The 19,379-nt window shown below is 37.5% G+C and overlaps 1 protein-coding gene across 13 annotated transcripts in view; it reads right to left on the reverse strand.

Annotated features, from left to right (window-relative positions):
* Positions 1–18,185, reverse strand: part of LRRK2 (leucine rich repeat kinase 2) — a 145,744-nt gene extending 127,559 nt beyond the window's left edge. For 10 of the 13 annotated variants that reach the window (XR_014252805.1, XR_014252806.1, XM_082422515.1 and 7 more), the window contains exons 1-6: positions 15,244–18,185; positions 14,880–14,965; positions 10,380–10,489; positions 8,015–8,103; positions 4,585–4,719; positions 2,094–2,228 (exon numbers count right to left, since the gene is read on the reverse strand). Coding sequence is in view for 11 of the 13 variants with exons in the window: in XM_082422515.1 (XP_082278641.1) it covers positions 2,094–2,228; positions 4,585–4,719; positions 8,015–8,103; positions 10,380–10,489; positions 14,880–14,965; positions 15,244–15,526 (838 nt within the window). In the remaining 2 variants the exon portion in view is untranslated. The remainder of the gene's footprint in view (positions 1–2,093; positions 2,229–4,584; positions 4,720–8,014; positions 8,104–10,379; positions 10,490–14,879; positions 14,966–15,243) is intronic. The other 3 variants (XM_082422516.1, XM_082422519.1, XM_082422510.1) reach the window with 3 other exon arrangements.
* Between the last annotated feature and the right edge of the window lie 1,194 nt (positions 18,186–19,379).

Below are 19,379 nucleotides of genomic sequence, written 5' to 3' on the forward strand. Positions count from 1 at the left end.
GGGCCTGTTTCCGAATGAGGCACTATTCCATTGGATAACGGATTTTAATTGCTCCTTTTCCTCAAACCAACAGAAAGAAAATCAAGATTATATCACACAATAGAAGAGGTAGAATCAGCTATCATCTATTTCCTGTCCATTCCAGAAGGGCAGCAGAAGAGCAGCCAGTGTAAAAGGCAGCAAAACCGAGCTTTCTGAAGGCTCTGAGATAGACAGGGAAAAGAATGGATGAAGGGGAGAGGAGAGACATAATATTAAAATGTATAACTAAGGGATAAACATAGGTGAACCACAAAGGAAGGAAAGAATCCACTGGGAAAGGCAATTAATCAAGAGTATGTGAACCTATGTGGAGAAAACTAATTTATATGTCTGAATGAAATGTTGACAATTCTTAAAACAGACAGAAAAAAAGGTGCTTGCAAAACATTTTTCTTTCTTTTTTGGCACAATCAAACTAACCAACCATTTTCCAAAAACCACATTTTTAATGTTTAAGTTGTATTTAAAAAACACTAAATATGGAAAAAGAAGGAAATGAAAAGAAAGGAAATGGCCTCAACGCAATTACCTCCTTTTATTCAGAATCAAAGATACAACTTGCTCTAGATTCAAGGTAAAGTTTAAAACACTTGCTTTTTTTTCATTTTTAGTTGCTGCTTTCTTTGACCTTTTCTTTATGAATCAGCACATTTACACTGGAGTTATGGTGATGTGGGTGGAAAAGAATGAATTTCAAAACAACCAGCACAAAATAAATAAATAAATGTATAGCCAAGGAAAGGTAAAATGAAGAATATATTCAGTTTGTTGGCAGTAGATGACTCAGAGAAGTTTAAATTCCATTTTCTATTATTGTTATGCCCCATCTACTTCTAAGAGTTTAACTTTCTATGGATAAGAAAATGAAGGATTTTATAACCATTATTAAGAAAGGGCATTCTTTCACAAGGGGATTAGTCTCACATCTGTGAGATTTCTATGTCTGAAATCATATATGCATATTATATATAATAAGCTACATATGTATGAAATACAAAGCATGTAGTAATACTGTCAGTGTTTTAACCACACTTACTACATTACATTACCAGGTACTATTCTACATTTTTCACATTATTTAACTGATTTAATCCTCACAACTTCACATGTGTGAAGATGAAATTATTACCCGATAAATGCATGTGTAAATCCTGTACAAGCCCAAACGGGTAATACATGAAATACAAAATGCTCATGTGCACTTACAAAACAGAAGTAATAGAAATCTGATGTATTATTTTAGTCCATTAGTATTGACTGGTAGCATACACAGCAAATTAATTTCTTCTTATTTGTACTTTTTTTTGTTATAAAAGTGGCTAGATTTCATAGCATCACCCAAATGTTAAACAAGAATCACAATAAAGTTCAAACTCCTTCCTCTGGCTTCTCAGGACCTAGGATCTGGTTATGTCTCCAGCCTCATCCACTGACTCTCATCAAGCCCTTCCCCTACCTCCACGAAATGGCACAGGAGCAGATGCTCAGGGCTCTGCATGTGCATTACACACACGCATGCGTGCACACACTTATAAATACAGTTTACTGAGCTACTTTTATCCTCTTGATTCCTCTATGCTCTCTTTTGCTCCAGGATCTTTACGCTTAGGATAACCACTGCCTGGGATACTGCTTGCACTTCTACTTCACCTCACACCTCTCCACACACAAAGCTCTCCTCATCATTCAAGACTCTGCTGAGAGATCTTGCCTCACTCCCTGTTTGTTCTCAAAACCCTAGGTACTTCTGCCAACACTTGCCCAATAATACTTCGTAATCACTTCCATGTTTATCTGTATGTTGTGGGGTACTATGGGGTCAGAAAAGGAAAGAAACATGTTTATATTTTCTGCTACTGTTTCTCCAGCACCAAGCCCATAGCCAGCAGCAGAACAGCATCAATAAACAAAAATTTATTAAATGAATAAATGTATAAGTTTAGCATCTACAAGTTTCTAAATAATAAAAATATTTTTGAAACACACTCAGAAAGAAGATATATTGTAATTTTTCAGATTCAAAAATGAAACCATGCATGCAGGCTACTTACAAGGAATTGCTAGGGAATGTAAACAGTGCAGTACATGAAACACAATTTCCTCTTCATCTTTAAAATTTTTTAATGTACTTAGCAATATCATATAATCTTTATTCTCAACAAATTCGGCCAGTTGCTCCTCTGAAACTAAAAAATGAAAGACAAAATACCGAAAGAGCTCAAACATGATATAAAACTTTAATTACTCAAAAATATAATATTCATGATGATTAGATAAGACAGTAGATACAACAAACATAAATTAAAAATTATATTTTAGCAAAGAGCCCTTCCTAGGAATTTTATAATGGGAAAAAAAGGTATTGAGGTTAAAATAATTTTGTTTTGACCCATATTAGTTATTCCATGTTTTGAAATGTAGTGACCATGTAGTGACCAAACAGTTCTCAGAAAAATAAAATTATTTACAATTTCATTTGAAAGATTCTAGAGAAAACTAATCAATGAATAATAAAGATGGCCTACTGAAGTGAACATATCACAATACATAAAAAGGAGTGGTTAATGGTACATTGTTGAAGGGCAGCTCAGCTAAATGCATGAGTTCAAGAGGAATGAACTTTAGCAAATAACAAGTAATTAGACTTTGAAATACTTTATCTTAATGGTCTTGACTTCATCAGAGATCAAAAATTGTCATCATTAATTTTCATAATTAAAGTCTTGGGATCAAGCCAATGAGTTTCATTTGGAGTCATTTTATTGGGTGGGAACCTCAAAAACATGTATAAAAATCTGGTTTACCTAGCCTGAGAAGGATACTGACATAAATGTTAGTGTCACTCTTCATAATCAACATTACTTTTTGTTGTTCAACTTTACACCAATAGTCCATATAATATGTGAAATTGACTGGGTTCTTCTAATAAATGAGAAGTATCACCAAACCTTCTCATTTTATGAAACAGTTTCCAGACCATAGTTTCAAATTTTGAAAATTAACTTTACAAGTGCCACTAAGTCCTGGGGAACTTCATATTCTTGAAAACTTCAGAAATGTTTCTACTCTACATTTACAATCACAATACTGTCAGCGCTGATCTATCAAATAAGATTGTCTTTTTAACATTCCCTGGTGCTTCTCCATATGTCCTAGATGGATCCCACAGTGCTGGTGAGTGATGCTAACCCTTCTTTCATGAATAAGAATGTGCCCCTTAAACTGCAGCACAGAAGATTATAAGCCCTCAAGACAGTAATCCCTCAAACTCTATTCTGCCCAATTCTTATCAAAAGCTTAGTTTCAAGATATGACATTTAGAGAAGACAGCCTGAAAGACATGCAGTTCCTCCATTCCTCTCTTCCACCACCAGAGAGCTGAGCCCCATGCCCATGCTGTTCTGACTCTTGATAGAATCTCTTTCACTGAAATACACTTTGTGTTCCTTGCAAACTGTATGTATTTTATCAACTTATCCAGGGAAACCCAAGGGAGTATTTTCTCAAGTCTCCCATGAGACTGATTGCTTCTTCTGATTAATGAGTTTACTTTTATCTCAAGTAACTTTGTAACCAATGATGTTTACCTCTTTGCCTGATAGGAAGCAAAGAACCAAATTTCTGGTCCATCCCTTTGCAAAGATACAGGATCTGAAGTAAGCAGTAAATGTAACCTAGCTTCATATCATTTTCCCTTCACCCATTTCCTCATTCATTTTTCTTTTCCTCTAATGTATTATAAATATCTATAAGCTATTTGAAGTCTTTCTGGAATAAGACAGGGAATTAAACAGTAGAATTTCCATTCCTGGAGCTTCCAGAAACTAGAGTAGGTAAACTGATATGAACACAGGGCCCACATACGTTATTCTTATCCTAAACTCCTAGCACTGTTGGCTCTCATAATGACACAAAAGGTGCTCTCAAAAACTGTGGTAAATTGAACTGTAATGGAGATAACTAGCTGTGTACTCTCAGGCAGGTTGCTCATTTCACTTCTCTGATCCATTTCCTCATCAAGCCAGTGGAAGGACTAAAGGTTCCAACCAACTATAAAATTACATGGTTATCTCTGTCATCATTCTCAGTGCCATGTGATAAAATACATATTAGTCTTTTTCCTAAGGGACACTTTGTAAACCTCTTGGTTCTTTATCCAGAGCCTTTAGCAATTTCTAAAACCTCTGGTGATGACTTAACATCATAAACCCAAACTTAACCTATGCTTGGCTTCACAGTATTACTTTTTCTTCCTTAACTCCTACACATACAGTTTGCAAAGTGAACCTATGCCTTGTTAAGCAATGGAAGAAAGTTTACTACAATTGCATAATTGATAATCCATGAATGAAATTCATTCTGCCAAAACAAGCAATATTTCTGAATTAACCCCATTACTTATCCTTGACTGACAATCCAACTTTTAATAAATAGTACAATTTCAGATATTTTCTTATTATCATAATTATAACCTACTTATCCCACTATAAACCCTTTCTTCTTATATAAATATCAAAATAAAGAATTTGACATTTTAAATACCTCTCTCAAACAGCACATGTAAAGCTTTGCATCCAAGTTTCTGGACTTCATCATTGGCTGAAAATGTGCGCATGGCATCGAAAATTAACAAGAAAATATCATTTTCTTCATCCAATATCAGCAAAGTGATTTTACCTATTTCAAAGAGAACAATATGCTCCAAGTAAATAGCTGCTTTAACATTTAATGTCTTCATTTCTACATGAGGGCTATGAATGGTTTGTGGACTTCTCTTTTTGATGAACCACTTAATTGCCCCAGATGTTAGACCTATCAAGCTTTACGGTCTTTCTAAATGAGATAAATTCCCAGTACACTTTACTATAACTCTGTGATTCCCAATCAATACCCATAGCCAAGACCTCCTGCCCCGAATTCCTGAAACATTTCTACCTGCCTCTTAGACAACACCATCTGAATACTCCATGGCCACCCCAAACCTAGCCTACTCCAGTTCCATCTCTTCATCAATAACCACCATCCAATAGTTACCAGAGAAACTACAGTCATCTTCCTTCTTTCATCCTCCCTCTCTCTTCTCATTCTCTGACTAGCCAAAGAATCAACTCATTACCAAGTCCTTCAAGTCTAACTTCTAAATATCTCAAAAACTCCTTTTGAACTAGGCCCCTCCATTTCTGTCTTGTTCAGGACCCCAACACTTCTCACCTAGAATGCAAACACAATTGCTTAATTGCTCTGGCAGGCCCAAATCCCTACCTAACTAGTTTACCTGCTGCATTATATTTCTAAAACACAAATGTGATCTGTAAATCCCTTGCTGAAGTCTTCTAAGGCCTTCTCGCACTCCTCAGTCTGACAAACAAGACTCTCCCCAGACTACATGTATCTCATCAGCCTCACGTCCCTCCCTGCACTACTGACTCCAAACATGCTAAACTCCTTGCTCATCATGAACACATTTCTTTTGATATCTTTTTGTACTTGCACTCGCTGCATGGAATGCCCTTGCCATTTTCTGCACCAAATATGACCCTACCTTAAATCAAGAAATAACACAAACAGTACCTAGTCTGTCAATAAAAACTGTAGAAGTGGTAGTCGTAGCAAACACTTCTACAGCACATAAAATGTCAGACATAGGTTGAAGTATTAGATAGTTCACTCTAACATGTGTAAACCACCACAACCCCGTGAGGTAGGTGCAATCCTCATGTTAGATAGAGATAAGGAAACTGAGGCACAGAAGTGATGCAGTGACTTTGCCCAAAGTAGAACAAATAAGAGGCAGAGCTGGATTAAAATTAAAGCAGGTCATGACCATGCTCTTAACTCCTACAAATGAGCTTAGCTGCTCTCTTCTCTTTGTTCCTATGGTGGTTTTCTTCATATCTCTGTTAGAGTACTTTCCTCATTACATTGAAATCATTTCTTTAAATGCTTTTTATCTCTTTGTCAGTGCTGTCCAATTCTGTAGCCACCAATCACATGAGGCTACTTGAACTCAAATTTAAATCAATTAAAATTAAATAAAATTAAAATTCAGTTTCTCACATTTCCAATGTTCAATCACCACATGTGGCTACTCGCCATGATTTTGAACACATACAACATTTCCTTCATTGCAAAAAGTTGTATTGGACAGGGGTGCTGGATTGTGAACTTCTACATTGTAGGAGCTTTGCCTCACCTGTCTGAGAGTCCTCTAGCAGCCAGCACAGCAGTAAGTGCCCAATAACTATTACCTCAGTTAACAAATAAGCCAAACAAAAAAATGATTCATAAATTAACCTCTAATAAGTACCTGAAATGAACTCTAAAACACATTACAAACTTTCCTAAAAGCTCAAACTTCTTAATGTTACGTGGAAGAAATTAACTAGTCTTTTCAAAACACATGTCAAATTTCCTATTTGTCTACATGCTGCTAACCTTGATATATTCATGTTGGGAGATTTCTCAAATTCATAAACCTCCTGTCCATTGCCAAATGGAGAATAAATCTTTACCTCCCCACACCCACCAAAAAAAAAAAAAGATCCCAAGGATGAGTTTAAATAAACCATAGTTAAGACTAGTTAGTACATCCCTTTATATATTTTAATAAAAGTCTCTGGTGAAGTGGTGAGTACCTTCTGGCCTTTCCTATCCCTCTTCAGTTCATTCTCTGATCTTCACCCTCTTTCTTCCTTTCTCTTTCTCCTATTGGACCTTCATCACTTAGCACGGCCAATGAGGGCCTTTAAAAATCTTACCGCCCCTCCCAGGCCTCTGCAACGCTGCACATGCTGTTTTCTTGACCTAAAGCACCCTTCACACTTTGAAGGAAATCCACCCTATCCTTCATGCTTAGCTTCCCTGAAAGCAGCCTTTCTTCTCAGAACCTTACATCATAGCAAGTGTCTGTCACAGCAATGATCACAACTATTGCACCACAGCAACATTCTTTGTTTTCAGGTCCATTATCCTCCAAGTAGAAGTTTACTCAGAGAAAGAACCTGACATGTGAAATCAGACCCTGGTTCTACTACTTTTTGGCTGAGGCAATCTCTCTATGCTTCAGTGTTCTCTAGAAAACTGAGATAAAATACTAAACTCAAGGGATGTTTTGAGGATTATGCTTTTAAAAGCATATTAAGTATTTTACATGTTAAGCCTAGCATTTAGCAAGCACTCAAGAAGAAATGCTATATATTTTTATTATGACATATTACTATTATGTCATACTCTAGAGCATATATTATAAAAAACATATTAGAGATATAATGAAGTACAATACAGTCATGACAAGGACATGTATGGCTAACAAACTAATGAGAATGTGAGATGTGGGACCAGATCTGAGGAGCAAACCTGGGGACAGAAATTAGATTTGGGAGTAATATATAAGGTGATGTTTAAGGCCAAGATGTTGGGTGGTACTTTTGAGAGAAAAAGTGTAGAGAAAAGAGATAAGGAAAGAAAATGGAGGGGCTTCCCTGGTGGCGCAATGGTTAAGAATCTGCCTGCCAATGCAGGAGACATGGGTTTGCGCCCTGGTCCAGGAAGATCCCACATGCCACAGAGCAACAAAGCCCGTGCGCCGCAACTACTGAGCCTGTGCTCTAGAGCCTGCGAGCCACAACTACTGAGCCCACATGCCACAACTGCTGAAGCCCACGCGCCTAGAGCCCATGCTCCGCAACAAAGAGAAGTCACCCAGTGAGAAGCCCGCGCACACAATGAAAAGTAGCCCCTGTTCCCCGCAGCTAGAGAAAGCCCGCGCGCAGCAACGAAGACCCAATGCAGCCAAAAATAAATAAATAAATTTATTTTTTAAAAAATGGAAAATGGAAACACAGAATTTTGGAAATCATCAATATTGAGGTTATATTATGTGATTATACTTTAAAAAAAACATCAAAACACATTTAGCAAATGGTTTAAAATGTTTTTTTGAGTCAACATTAAAAATGTGTGTATATACTACCTGAAGTTAGGAGAAGATCTAAGGCCTTCAGTCCAACTGTTGACAGGTTGACACTGGCATTATGAACTGTTAGCATTTTAAGAATCAGTCTGTAATTAAAAACAAAAATCAAGATCATACCTAGATGTTTGCTCTTTTAGATATTGTTTTTTACTCACCTACATTTTTATTCATCTCATTGTATTTCATTCCCTATATTGAAGCTAGTGTATTTTTTCTCCCTGTAAACCTGAGCCAGGTTTATGATGATTAACAGGGAATTATTATGAGTCTCAACAGAAAAGTTATAACTTTTTCCTCTAAATATTCAAATTCAATTATTAACTATTTCACCCAATTCTATATCCAAAATAATATTGAGTTATATGCACCAAGGGATCAATCATTTTATATGTGATACAAACTTGTAAATTATATGTTATACACATTGATATATTATAGAGAGATGTAATTAAAATGTTAGCTTGTATATAAAAATTAAGAACTATTTGAATATTTAAATTATTGATTTTTACTATTTTTGAAAGAGAAATTGATATTTTATAACAGAAAGTGAACCTAGTCTATCAATAGTATTCAATTAGTTCAAATGTATTAAATTTGAGCCCCTGAGTTATCAATTCTAAAATATACAATCTTCAGTCTATTCCTACCCAGTGCTGTTTGGCTTTCTATTGTTAGAAGAGAGAGCCTCCATGGCTTCACCTAGATCCAAGAAACTTGGCACGTAGTCTCCAGGTGGTGAGGTGAAGAATTGAGAGACCCTGTCCTTCGACTCTGTCAATTCTCCTCCTACCTATGCTGCCCCTACCTCTCCCTGCACCATTCCCACTATTCCTGACTTCAACACCACACAAGAGATTTCTCCTTTAGTACTGTAAGCCTTTGGGGGGATAAAAGCCCTTGAATATAAGGAGATATGTTTTACAATAAATATTTGCTGGTAATGATCTAATATGCTCCACTGTAGAGAGAGTGTGTCTATACTGTTCACACTACTTCTGGCCTAAAGGAGTGTAATACCTGATGAACAGAAGATGAATGAATGATGAGTGAGTGACCAAATAAATGAGTGAATGAAACTCCCTGTAGAAACGTTTATGTAAGTTAATTTGAACATTTGGTTTACACTAGAATATGACTAGATGAGTTTTCCATTGCTCCCTAAAGTTATAGATGGCTAATCTTTGGGGATCTTGGAAATTCTCATCCAAACCAAGGGACACATAACATTACAACTACTAATTGCAGGCATATTTTGTCTCATTCCTCATTAAATGCAGTATTCTTTATTACTGACTCATAGAATTTCAGAGATTAGTTTGGAGATGAGAACACCTATTAACTGTAAATAGTCTCTTTTCAAAGCACACTCTTTAGATGCTAGAAACCGAAGAACAGCAACACATGTTTATCAAAGATGGAAAAATGCACGGACATGCTCGCCTATGAACAAACAGCTCTGATTTGTCAAAATCTGCAGCCACAGTTAATACTAATAAATAATGCAAAGATGTGAAATTTAGTTTTGCATTAATTACGTTTTCCACAAGCAATATGCCTTTGGAAGCAATTAGTATTCACTTCTCTGGGGCAAAGAAAAGTCACATTAGGTATAAAGAACATCTAACGTTGATGACAGAAGATATTTTCTTAAATGTCAAGAAACAAAGTTATCCAAAAAGGATTTTCCTGGAAACACATTTTTTTTCAGAAAAATTTTTCTTAACTAATTATGGCTAAAGAAGTAGTCTCATTTAAGAAGTCATTATGTTGCAAACTGCAATAATATAGCTGGTAAATAGCTATCAAGATTTGGCTGCAGATGTGCTGAAAGTTAATTTCCCCTTTTTTCTTCATTTTGAAAGCTGTACTTTAAGCTCATTAAATATATATGTATGAATATACATAAATGTACTTTTTAAAGACAGTAAAGCATAAACTTCTAAATTACTATTTATAGAACTAACATTTTAGTTCCCATATTTTTGTTTTGAAGAAGTAGTAGTTTGTGTCAGTTCTACTATTAATAAGTAAAAGAAGAAAAAAAAAATCTTTCCTTTGTTTGAATTCATAAGCAGTCATCAACAATCTACAACTTAATCAATTGTATAACTATTATTATATTATTAAAATAATAACAACACCTGACTTCTTACCTCAAATGTTAGTTTTCTAATTCAAATAGATTATAGACTTCTGAGTCAAAAGGTCTCTATAAATGTAAATCATTGATTCAAGGAAAACTATATGTATTTTAAAGGATTTTTACTAGATTGTCTTGGATTGCAAATATAATGTATCAAGGGAAGGGTTGTCAAATGTACAGATAAATATTCAGTGCAGTTTGTTTTTACATACTTACTGGTGAACCCCTAGGACTTCCCAATCATGTCCAATATCCTGGGGACCCATTAAGCTTTGCATTGTATTCGGACAGATTTCTATTAATTTGCATAAAAGTGACCAACCCACCTATAAACAAGAAAGACAAATATTCACATTTCAAAAAAAACCACACAAATAGAATGTATTCAGTCAAAGAATCTCTTCATTCTTAATAGAATAGGTGGCCACATTATTTTAAAATAATTATTTTAAAACAAAATGATACTCTAAAAATGCTTGCTGAGAAAAGCAACTCATATACTTAGAATACATCTTTCTTCAAAAATCTACTGAAAAGGCATACAAAAAATATTATAACATTTCTGAATGATGAAGGCAATAGACTGCCTATTGTCTAAATAAAAGGAAATAAAACACACAAAAAAAATAGTTTTAGAGGACACACCAAAATTATGAAGTACAGGAAAGGCTATTCTCAGGCCTTCGTACTTTTTAAGGCATATCTACCTGACAGATTTTCTTCTAAATATTTAGTACTTTAATTATAAGAAGAAATGAAGTAGTTTGGAATGGAGGATTAGGGGAAGTTGGAGATTTTGATGGCAAAGTGTAAGTTATCAGGAAAGACTGCTCCCCAGATAATGGAGCTAGAAAAAATAGCAAAAGAAGTAGCATCGTCTGATGACAATGTCACATCTTTCATAGGTAAAAGAGAAAGGCACTATGAGATAGAGAGGAGGTAGAATTTCTCAGTGGACCCCTCTAGATTTCTTCCGTACACCTAAATATGAGCTGATGAGGTCTAGACATCACAAGTGTCCCTAAACTCTCTCACCTTTCCAAATTAAGTATGATCTTACTGATGCATTTTAAATATACCTTCGTTCAGCTCATTTATACATGATGCCAACTTGAATAAGCTGCTCTTTACTTCTGAAAAAAATACATTTTTTTAAATACGATATTTTAATTACAAACTGGAGATTAAATTTAACTCACTTTTCCTGTTATATTTTCCTCCCCAAATTTAAGGACTCTTCAATTCTTTCTACTATATTACAGAACTAAACTTGATATGGTCAGAAAAAGAAAATAGAAAATGCATATACATGCAGATCTAGACATTAATGAAAAAGTGCCTAAGCACGATGTGTGATAAATACCAATATAATATGAATCCTGAAAGTAGGATTCGCTAGAATTACTCAGGGAAGAATATAATACAGAAAAGGTAGGATTTGAGTCAGATTTCAAAAGAATTATAAATTTGGTCACTCAAAATAGGGAAATGGAAACTTCTAATACTGATGAGTTGTGAGGAAGGAAAGTAAGATGCTAAATGGTGAGGAGGCTGCCAAAGAGGGGCCCATTGCTAAATGAGACTGGATATGTGAGTTGGAGCTGAGTGGTACAGAGGGTTGAGTAACAACGGGAGAAATCTCTATGCAACCAAAAAGGAATAATGGCACGTTTCCTGCTTGTTTACAGGAATAAACAAGGGGTATTTAATAACATAAAAGTGATTACATAAGATCTCTTTACAATATTATTTCCAGATCTTTTCTGGATTAAGCATGAATTGCTTTACTCTGTCATCACTTCCTCTTACACGATTTCAAATTCCTTGAAAAGGAAGAAATTTCTGACAGCTATTTTTACCTATATTTAAGTAGACAACCTCCTCCACTTAAGCCGAACAGATATTGACAATCCGGATGTCATAGAAACTGGCTATTTTTGTGCTTTCATTAAATCATCAAGACTTTTTTCCCTAAGTATTTCAAAAATTAACATTTGGAACAGTTTCTGGTGGGAAATAAATCATAAATCACACAGGATGCTATACTCATCTCTGCACCTGCATGGCTGACTCAAGGAGAAAACCTGTTTTGTTTTAGTTGATGAAATAGCAGTATCAGTAATTGCTTTGCAAAAAGACTGAGGCAACTGAGCTTCCGAGATTAAATAGAATCGCTAGCAGCAAAGCAGAGGTAACAATTGATCCATTAATGTATTCAATTAAAAGCTTATCTTTCAAAAAGAGAAGGCTCCCATCCTGCACAGTTATAATACAATTAAATTGGTAGTTTCACTTTATTATAATTATTCTGTAAACTCAAGTATCTAAGTAATGCACAATGGGAAAGAGTCTAGGGGTTAAAGAAAATTTTAGTCACTTTCATGTATTTCACTCACTTACATCAAAGGTGGAAACTGTGTGGATAAAGAGAAGTAATGTAAATTGAAGAACACAGAGAAATGATCAGATGACTGACAGGAAAAGAAATTTATAAGACAGCAGCCTAACTACCAATTCTCTAAAGATTGTCATTTATTAAGGAGAACTAATAAAATATGAAAAGACATTGAAAATAAAAATTCAGAGTCTGGAATGTCATGTTAAATGAATTCTGAAAACAAACCTTACTATTTACTTTTGAAGGGTACTTTACCTTAACTCCTTAAATTCATCAAGTGCTTTTAATTCAGCACTTCCAGCTGATTCAAGATATAAAGCTTTAAAGAATATCTATACTAATTTCACCAGTAATATGAAGAAATCTGAAGGAAAAAAATTTTTTTTCTTTTAAGTGGGGTATTAAAATATCAGTAGAGCTACCCCACTCCACATCCCTTTGATAAGATCAATGACAATTTAAATCGATAATGTCATTGTGCGTAGCACGGCCACAGTATTTGTACCATACCATTGTACTTTTTACTTGCGCAAAAATCTTATGATATCAGCACCTACTATATGATGGAAGAAGATACTGAAGGTGTGTGAAGCTTGAGTCCTGACTCTGTCACTAGTTCTGCGATCCTAAATGAGCTACTTATTCTGAGGAAAAAACATTCAGTGAGATTTCTGAGAGGATAGTGAGAGTCCAACAAGAATCAAATGATATAATATACATAATGCCCTTTGTAGATTAATATATTGTGCTGAAACTAATAATTCTATTCCATTACATTACCAAATCAAAAGACAATTCCTTATTTTCAATTATCTCTGGTACCTACTGGGCAAGGATATTGAGTGACATTCATAACTACTCCAAACAAACATGTCCAGGCTCAGGCAGTTTCTAAAATGAAGAAGAATTAGGTGGTGGGAATGTTGCAGGCTTCCCTGGATTCTCAAGTCTAGCACTGCCTCCTCTGGACCCTGCAGACCAAAGGCCACCCAGGGCCCAGTTGTTCGGAGTTGTACCTGGCAGAGGAGACTCTACCAAGAACAGAATCCAAGGAATGGAGGCTGCCAGACAAGGCACTTTGGAACACCAAAGCAGAGGCAAGTAAGAAGGATGATGTGGGTGGAGAGTAGCAAGCACAACAGGCCAGTGCCAGGGAGTGACTCATGTTTCATGGGCAAAATTCAGACATTGGATGTTAAAAAGAACAGTGTCTTTATCATGTCTCCATTTTTTCATGATCTTATTTGCTAACAGCCTGAAAATTAATAGTCACATGGGAAATATTTCAGTTGAAGAAAAATAAAAGTAACCATTTATCTGAGATATAAACATCTTCATATAAAAGAAGCTAGATATATGTTTCACAGAGATTAGCGTAAGATAGACAGATACAGGCTTAGAGATCCAGATAATTCTTACATCTGTCTAGCCTCTCAAGTAGGTATTAAGAAACACTACACCTCGATAGAGTTTAAAGTTCAATTCTCTTTCCCTTCAGGATCTAACATGCAAATGAAAAAAGTAATTTCAGTTCCCCAAATCTCAATATCTACAAAGGAAGTTAACCTTAGGCAGTAATTTTGTTTTGACTGTAAATCATTCTTAATTATCATCTTAAGGCTCCTTTTTAAATATATCTAAGATATGTAACAAATTTCTGGGTTTCCTATGGTGCAGATTCTAAGATTCACTTTTACATTCATTTTATATGAAAACGGTTGAGAAGTATAGATTTAAATTTACAGGGGAATCCTAAAACACCACTCTCTTTAGATAATACAAGGTGTACTACAACTAAAGAAGGTTAGAAATCTGTCTTCAAGTTTAAAAAAAAAGAAAACCTTAAACCTATGAGAGTTTGCCATTAACTTCATTTTATTAATTTAATTATTATTAGTTCTATTACTGTTCATTATTCCTCTTTCCCAAACTATTCACAATTGTGTCATCTGTAGGACATGCTGTACATTGGGAAGATTCTTAGAATAATTTTATTTAAACACTGATGAACTAGCCATCTAGCCAATGTCAGAACTAAACCTCAACCCATTATTATTCCGCTCCCACCACCATCCATATTCTGTCAGCCGATTGTATAAAGTTACTTCTTAAATACAATTAGGGAGCACATAGTTGGCCCTCTTACACCGTTAACATTTGATAATGATTTGAAAACGCTTCCATCCTAAAACCACAGTCAGCGGTTTGTCAGGACAAATCTCAGAAATAACCCAGAACTCTGGGTATATAATATTAATAGAAAAACACCTATTTCCAATGAGAAGGGGAAATGGGAGAAATGAAAACAACTCCTTTACCTGCTGCACACTAGCGACTCTCATGTATGAGTCCAAGACGATCAACAGAGGCACGTGGACATTTTTGTCTTGAAATAACTTGGAGGCTGGAAAAGAAGGGGGTTAGGGAAAAGTAGCAAAGTCACGATTCATGGCACCCCTTTTAAGTCTGAAAAGGAGGGAGAAAGCAAAAGAAGTGAGCTCAAGACCTTCCTAGAATTGTCAGCTCTTTTCTGCCCTAAGGAGTAGAGAGTTTGCGGCTTCTCAAGAATCCAGGTTTGTGCGGCCACAAAGTTCGGGGGGAGAAAGTTTGTAAAAGAGGCCGGGGGGGAAGGAGGGGCGGGGGGGGGGGCGGTAAAGGGACAGTTTCCTGGCAAACGATTACCGTGGTCGGCGTACGTGAACACGAGCATATCCTCCAGGATTTGGACCAGCGTCTCTATCTGTTTTCCTTCCTGGACATTGTTCAGCCTGACTATCAACTTCTTCAGAGTTTCCTCATCCTCCTCCTCGCACTCCTGGCAGCTGCCACTGGCCATGACCGACCCTGCTCCAAACCGGCCGCCCCTCCCGCACCAAGGCCGGCCGCTCCGGTCAGAAGACGAGCCCAGCTCACCGCCCGCAGCCAGCGCTCCCGGCTGACCCCATCTGCACCCACGCCCGCCCATTTATGCAAAGGCGGCGGCTCCGCGCCCGGCGCCGCCCTCCCCCGCCCGCTCCCTCTCCTTCTCTGCTTCCCCCTCCCCCACCCAGGGCCAAAACACAGCTCTGGGGCCTGCGAGAGGTTCGGCTGAGGTGCGGTGCCTGCAGAACCGTGGCAGGCGGGCAGGACGCAGCAAGAGCCCGCCCGGCCTGGGTGACAGTGGCCGGGGCCCCCGCGCCGGCCGAGACGGGACCCCGGGCCGGCGCAGCCTCCCGAGACCGGATCCCGCTCTCCGCGGCGGCGCGGCCGGGAGTCGCGCAGGAAGAAACCGACTCAGTGGACTCCGCCAAGTGCCCAGTCCCCGGGCCCTGCAGCGGCCGGCGAGGCGCGCGGTCGGCACCGCGGCCCAAGCGCCCAGACCCACCAGCCTGGACTCCTGCAACCCCGCGGAAGGTCTGGGAACTAGGAAGAAGAAGAAAAATAAAAGCTGCCGCGGATCTCCAGATCTAAGAATAGAAATCGGGGCGTTGGGAAAAGAGGGAGCCGCCCAGTTGGCCCCTTTTAGGAAAACATTCTCTTTAGAGTTACCACTATAGGGAGATGAGTAATTTCCCCCCAAGGATGGACGAAGATTTAAGCAACCAAAATGTACCCAGTTAAATGCTTTTCTATGGTTGCTGTGGCTGTTTGTAGGGAAGGAAACCAAAACATTTTTCCTGTTAGTTATCTGGAAGCTCTGCTGGCCAAAAGGCCACTAAAATTAGCTTTTGAAAATTTGAGTTTCAGTTCAGTGCAATTAAAACTAAAGAGAGGGCTTCCCTGGTGGTGCAGTGGTTAGGAATCTGCCTGCCAAGGGAAAGGACACAGGTTGGAGCCCTGGTCCAGGAAGATCCCACATGCCGTGGAGCAACTAAGCCCGTGCGGCCACAACTACTGAGCCTGAGCTCTGGAAACCATGAGCCACAACTACTGAAGCCCCCCTGCCCTAGAGAGCCCAGCTCTGCAACAAGAGAAGCCACAGCAATGAGGAGCCCGCGCACTGCGGCGTACAGTGGTCCTTGCTCACTGCAACTGGATAAAGCCCGCGCAGCAAGGAGGACCCAATGCAGCCAAAAATAAATTAATTAATTAAAAAAAAAAAAACCGCAGAAAAACACAGGATAAATGAAATGAACAGGTGAGAGATACAAACCTAAACATTGTTCTCTTGGTATTCAAAATTACTAAAGTGTTAAAACAACAAAAAAAGTACCACAGTAATGTGTTTTTTCAGGAAGAGAAACCCGAGCAAGAAAAACTAAAGACAAGGCTGGACAAAGATGATCTATGACCTTCAGAAGATCGCTCCTGGGATGGGGGCGGGGGGGGGGGGGGATCATTCACAACAGAGAAGATTGGACTGGAAGTTAGATCCTTTTATTTCACTTCTGTTACCCAATTCTGACGACACTTCTGAAATGGATAGCACAGCTACTTATCCTTCTTTTACTGATGAGGAAACGGAAATTTAGAGTCGATAAGAGAAGAGCATTGTTGGTGTCACACAGATGAGAACTTGAGAGTCAGGACTTAAATGCAGGTAGATCTCCTACCCCCAAATTGAAGGTTGTTTACACTCTACCACTTTAATCAAAATGAGCTAGGCTTCCTTAATATGTTAGGTAAGTAGATCGGAAATTCAAATTCAGCCTGAATATTGTGACTATGTTTTATTTTCAGAAAGACTTTTTATATTTTATAGACACATGCTCAGATGTTCACATTTGAAATGACAGAATATTAGGATTTGCTTAGAGGTAATCCAGTGGTGGGGAAAAGGGTGGAATGCGTCGGAGGAGACATGAAACAATACCAACTTTTGAACTAATAATTGTTGATGATAGCGATGGGTTCATGTGGATTACTGTACTGTTTTCTCTGTATAAAATTTTCCGTAATGAAAAAATCAAAACAAAACAAAAATCTTTCAACCTTGTCATCTGTATCATACCTGAAGTGTATCTTTTCCTAACTGAACTTGTTTCAACTTCTACGTAACCAGTTAGGACGTTCCTAGGAATGCTCCCTTTCATGCCTTCCTTCCCGTTCCTCTGTGTCAGTTTCTCCTTCCCAGTATCCTGGATTATTAACTTGCAAAAAGTTAAAAATATACCTCCTTGCCAAAAAAAAATAAATCTACGTAAAAAGATGTCTCTTCTTTTCCTCAGTTTATTCATCTGTCTCTTCCCTATTGATTATCCACTCTGTATCAACTAGACTGGGGGTAGACAATGTGAGGACATAAATTCTCTGCTGGGACCGTTCTCCCAAACTACTGCAGTGGTAAGGCAAAGTATCTTCTTGACTTTGAAAAATATTTAATGGATTGAGTAAAATCCCAACACTTATTAAGTCTTCATATAGTTAACAGACTGAAAAGGAAAACTTCAAGCACAAATTCATGATAGAGGTAATGTTCAGTGGAGAATAAAATGGCACTGCAACATTTGACTAACTTCCTGGGAGGAGAAAATAAAACAGACATTGCTAATTACAGTAAATTACCAAAACAAATTCCAGATGAGTTAAAAAGTTAAATGAAAATAACTAAAAATAAAATATAAATTAACAGTTATTTAATCTTGGTATGAGGAAACATAAAAACTACAGAAGATTGGTGTATGTAACTCCATAAAAATTCTAATTTTCTGGCCTTCCCTGGTGGCGCAGTGGTTGGGAGTCTGCCTGCCAATGCAGGGGACACGGGTTCGGGCCATGGTCTGGGAGGATCCCACATGCCGCGGAGCAGCTGGGCCTGTGAGCCACAATTGCTGAGCCTGCGCGTCTGGAGCCTGTGCTCCGCAACAAGAGAGGCCGCGATAATAAGAGGCCCGCGCACCGCGATGAAGAGTGGCCCCCGCTTGCCACAACTAGAGAAAGCCCTCGCACAGAAACGAAGACCTAACACAGCCATAAATAAATAAATAAATAAAAATTAAAAAAAAAAAATTCTAATTTTCTGCAGTCAAGGAAAACAACATAAATAAAACTAAAAGGCAAATGGCATACTGTAAAAAAAAAAGTTGCAATACGTATGACAGAAACAATTAGCCTTAATCTTTTAAAAGTTCTTACAAATCACTGGATGGGAAATGACAAGCCACAGGTACCCCAGAAGAAAAATGGATTAAAGTTTTCAACTGGAAATTCACTGTGAATGGACAGTAGCTATAAGGAAAGTATATTCATAACTATACAAAAATTGTGTTCCTAAATATCAGTAACACATAGTTATAAAATTCAATTTTCTGTGTGTATCAGTGCATAATAACAACAATGAGAAAGAGAGAGAGAACTTGGGAGTAGATCTAACAAAGTATTTTTAAAACCTTTATGAAGAAATTATTAAACTGTATTAAAAGGCATTATTAACAAGGTATAAATGAGTGAATAGGCCATATCAATTAATGAAAAGATTAAATATCAAAATGATGCCAATGCCCCCACAAAGTGATAAAGAAACCGTGCAAGGCTAATGGAAATCTAAGCAAATTTTTTTTTTTTTTAACAAGAGTGAAGGGCCTAGAAGAGCCAAGACACCTTTAAAGAAGGACAAAGCAGGAGAATTGCCTAATCAGACATTGATTCAGGGCTTCTGATAGCCTTTATCAATTTTCCAGCGGAGGAAAAAGTGCCTAACAATGTCTTCCTGTGAATTAGAAAAATGTGCACCTCCTTCCAGTCAGACACAGCCCTGTGCCAGGGTGCACAAAGCAAGATTTGGATTTCAGACTCCACCCCTCCTTTCAGCCTGGTGTCCTAATGCAGGGCATAACCTCTACAACATATGAAGCAGTGTGTTCAGTCTTATTATGATGCTATAAGAGCTAACCGGTATG

The sequence above is a fragment of the Balaenoptera physalus genome (assembly GCF_965194825.1).
Source record: "Balaenoptera physalus genome assembly, chromosome: 13".
Taxonomy (NCBI): Eukaryota; Metazoa; Chordata; class Mammalia; order Artiodactyla; family Balaenopteridae; genus Balaenoptera; species Balaenoptera physalus.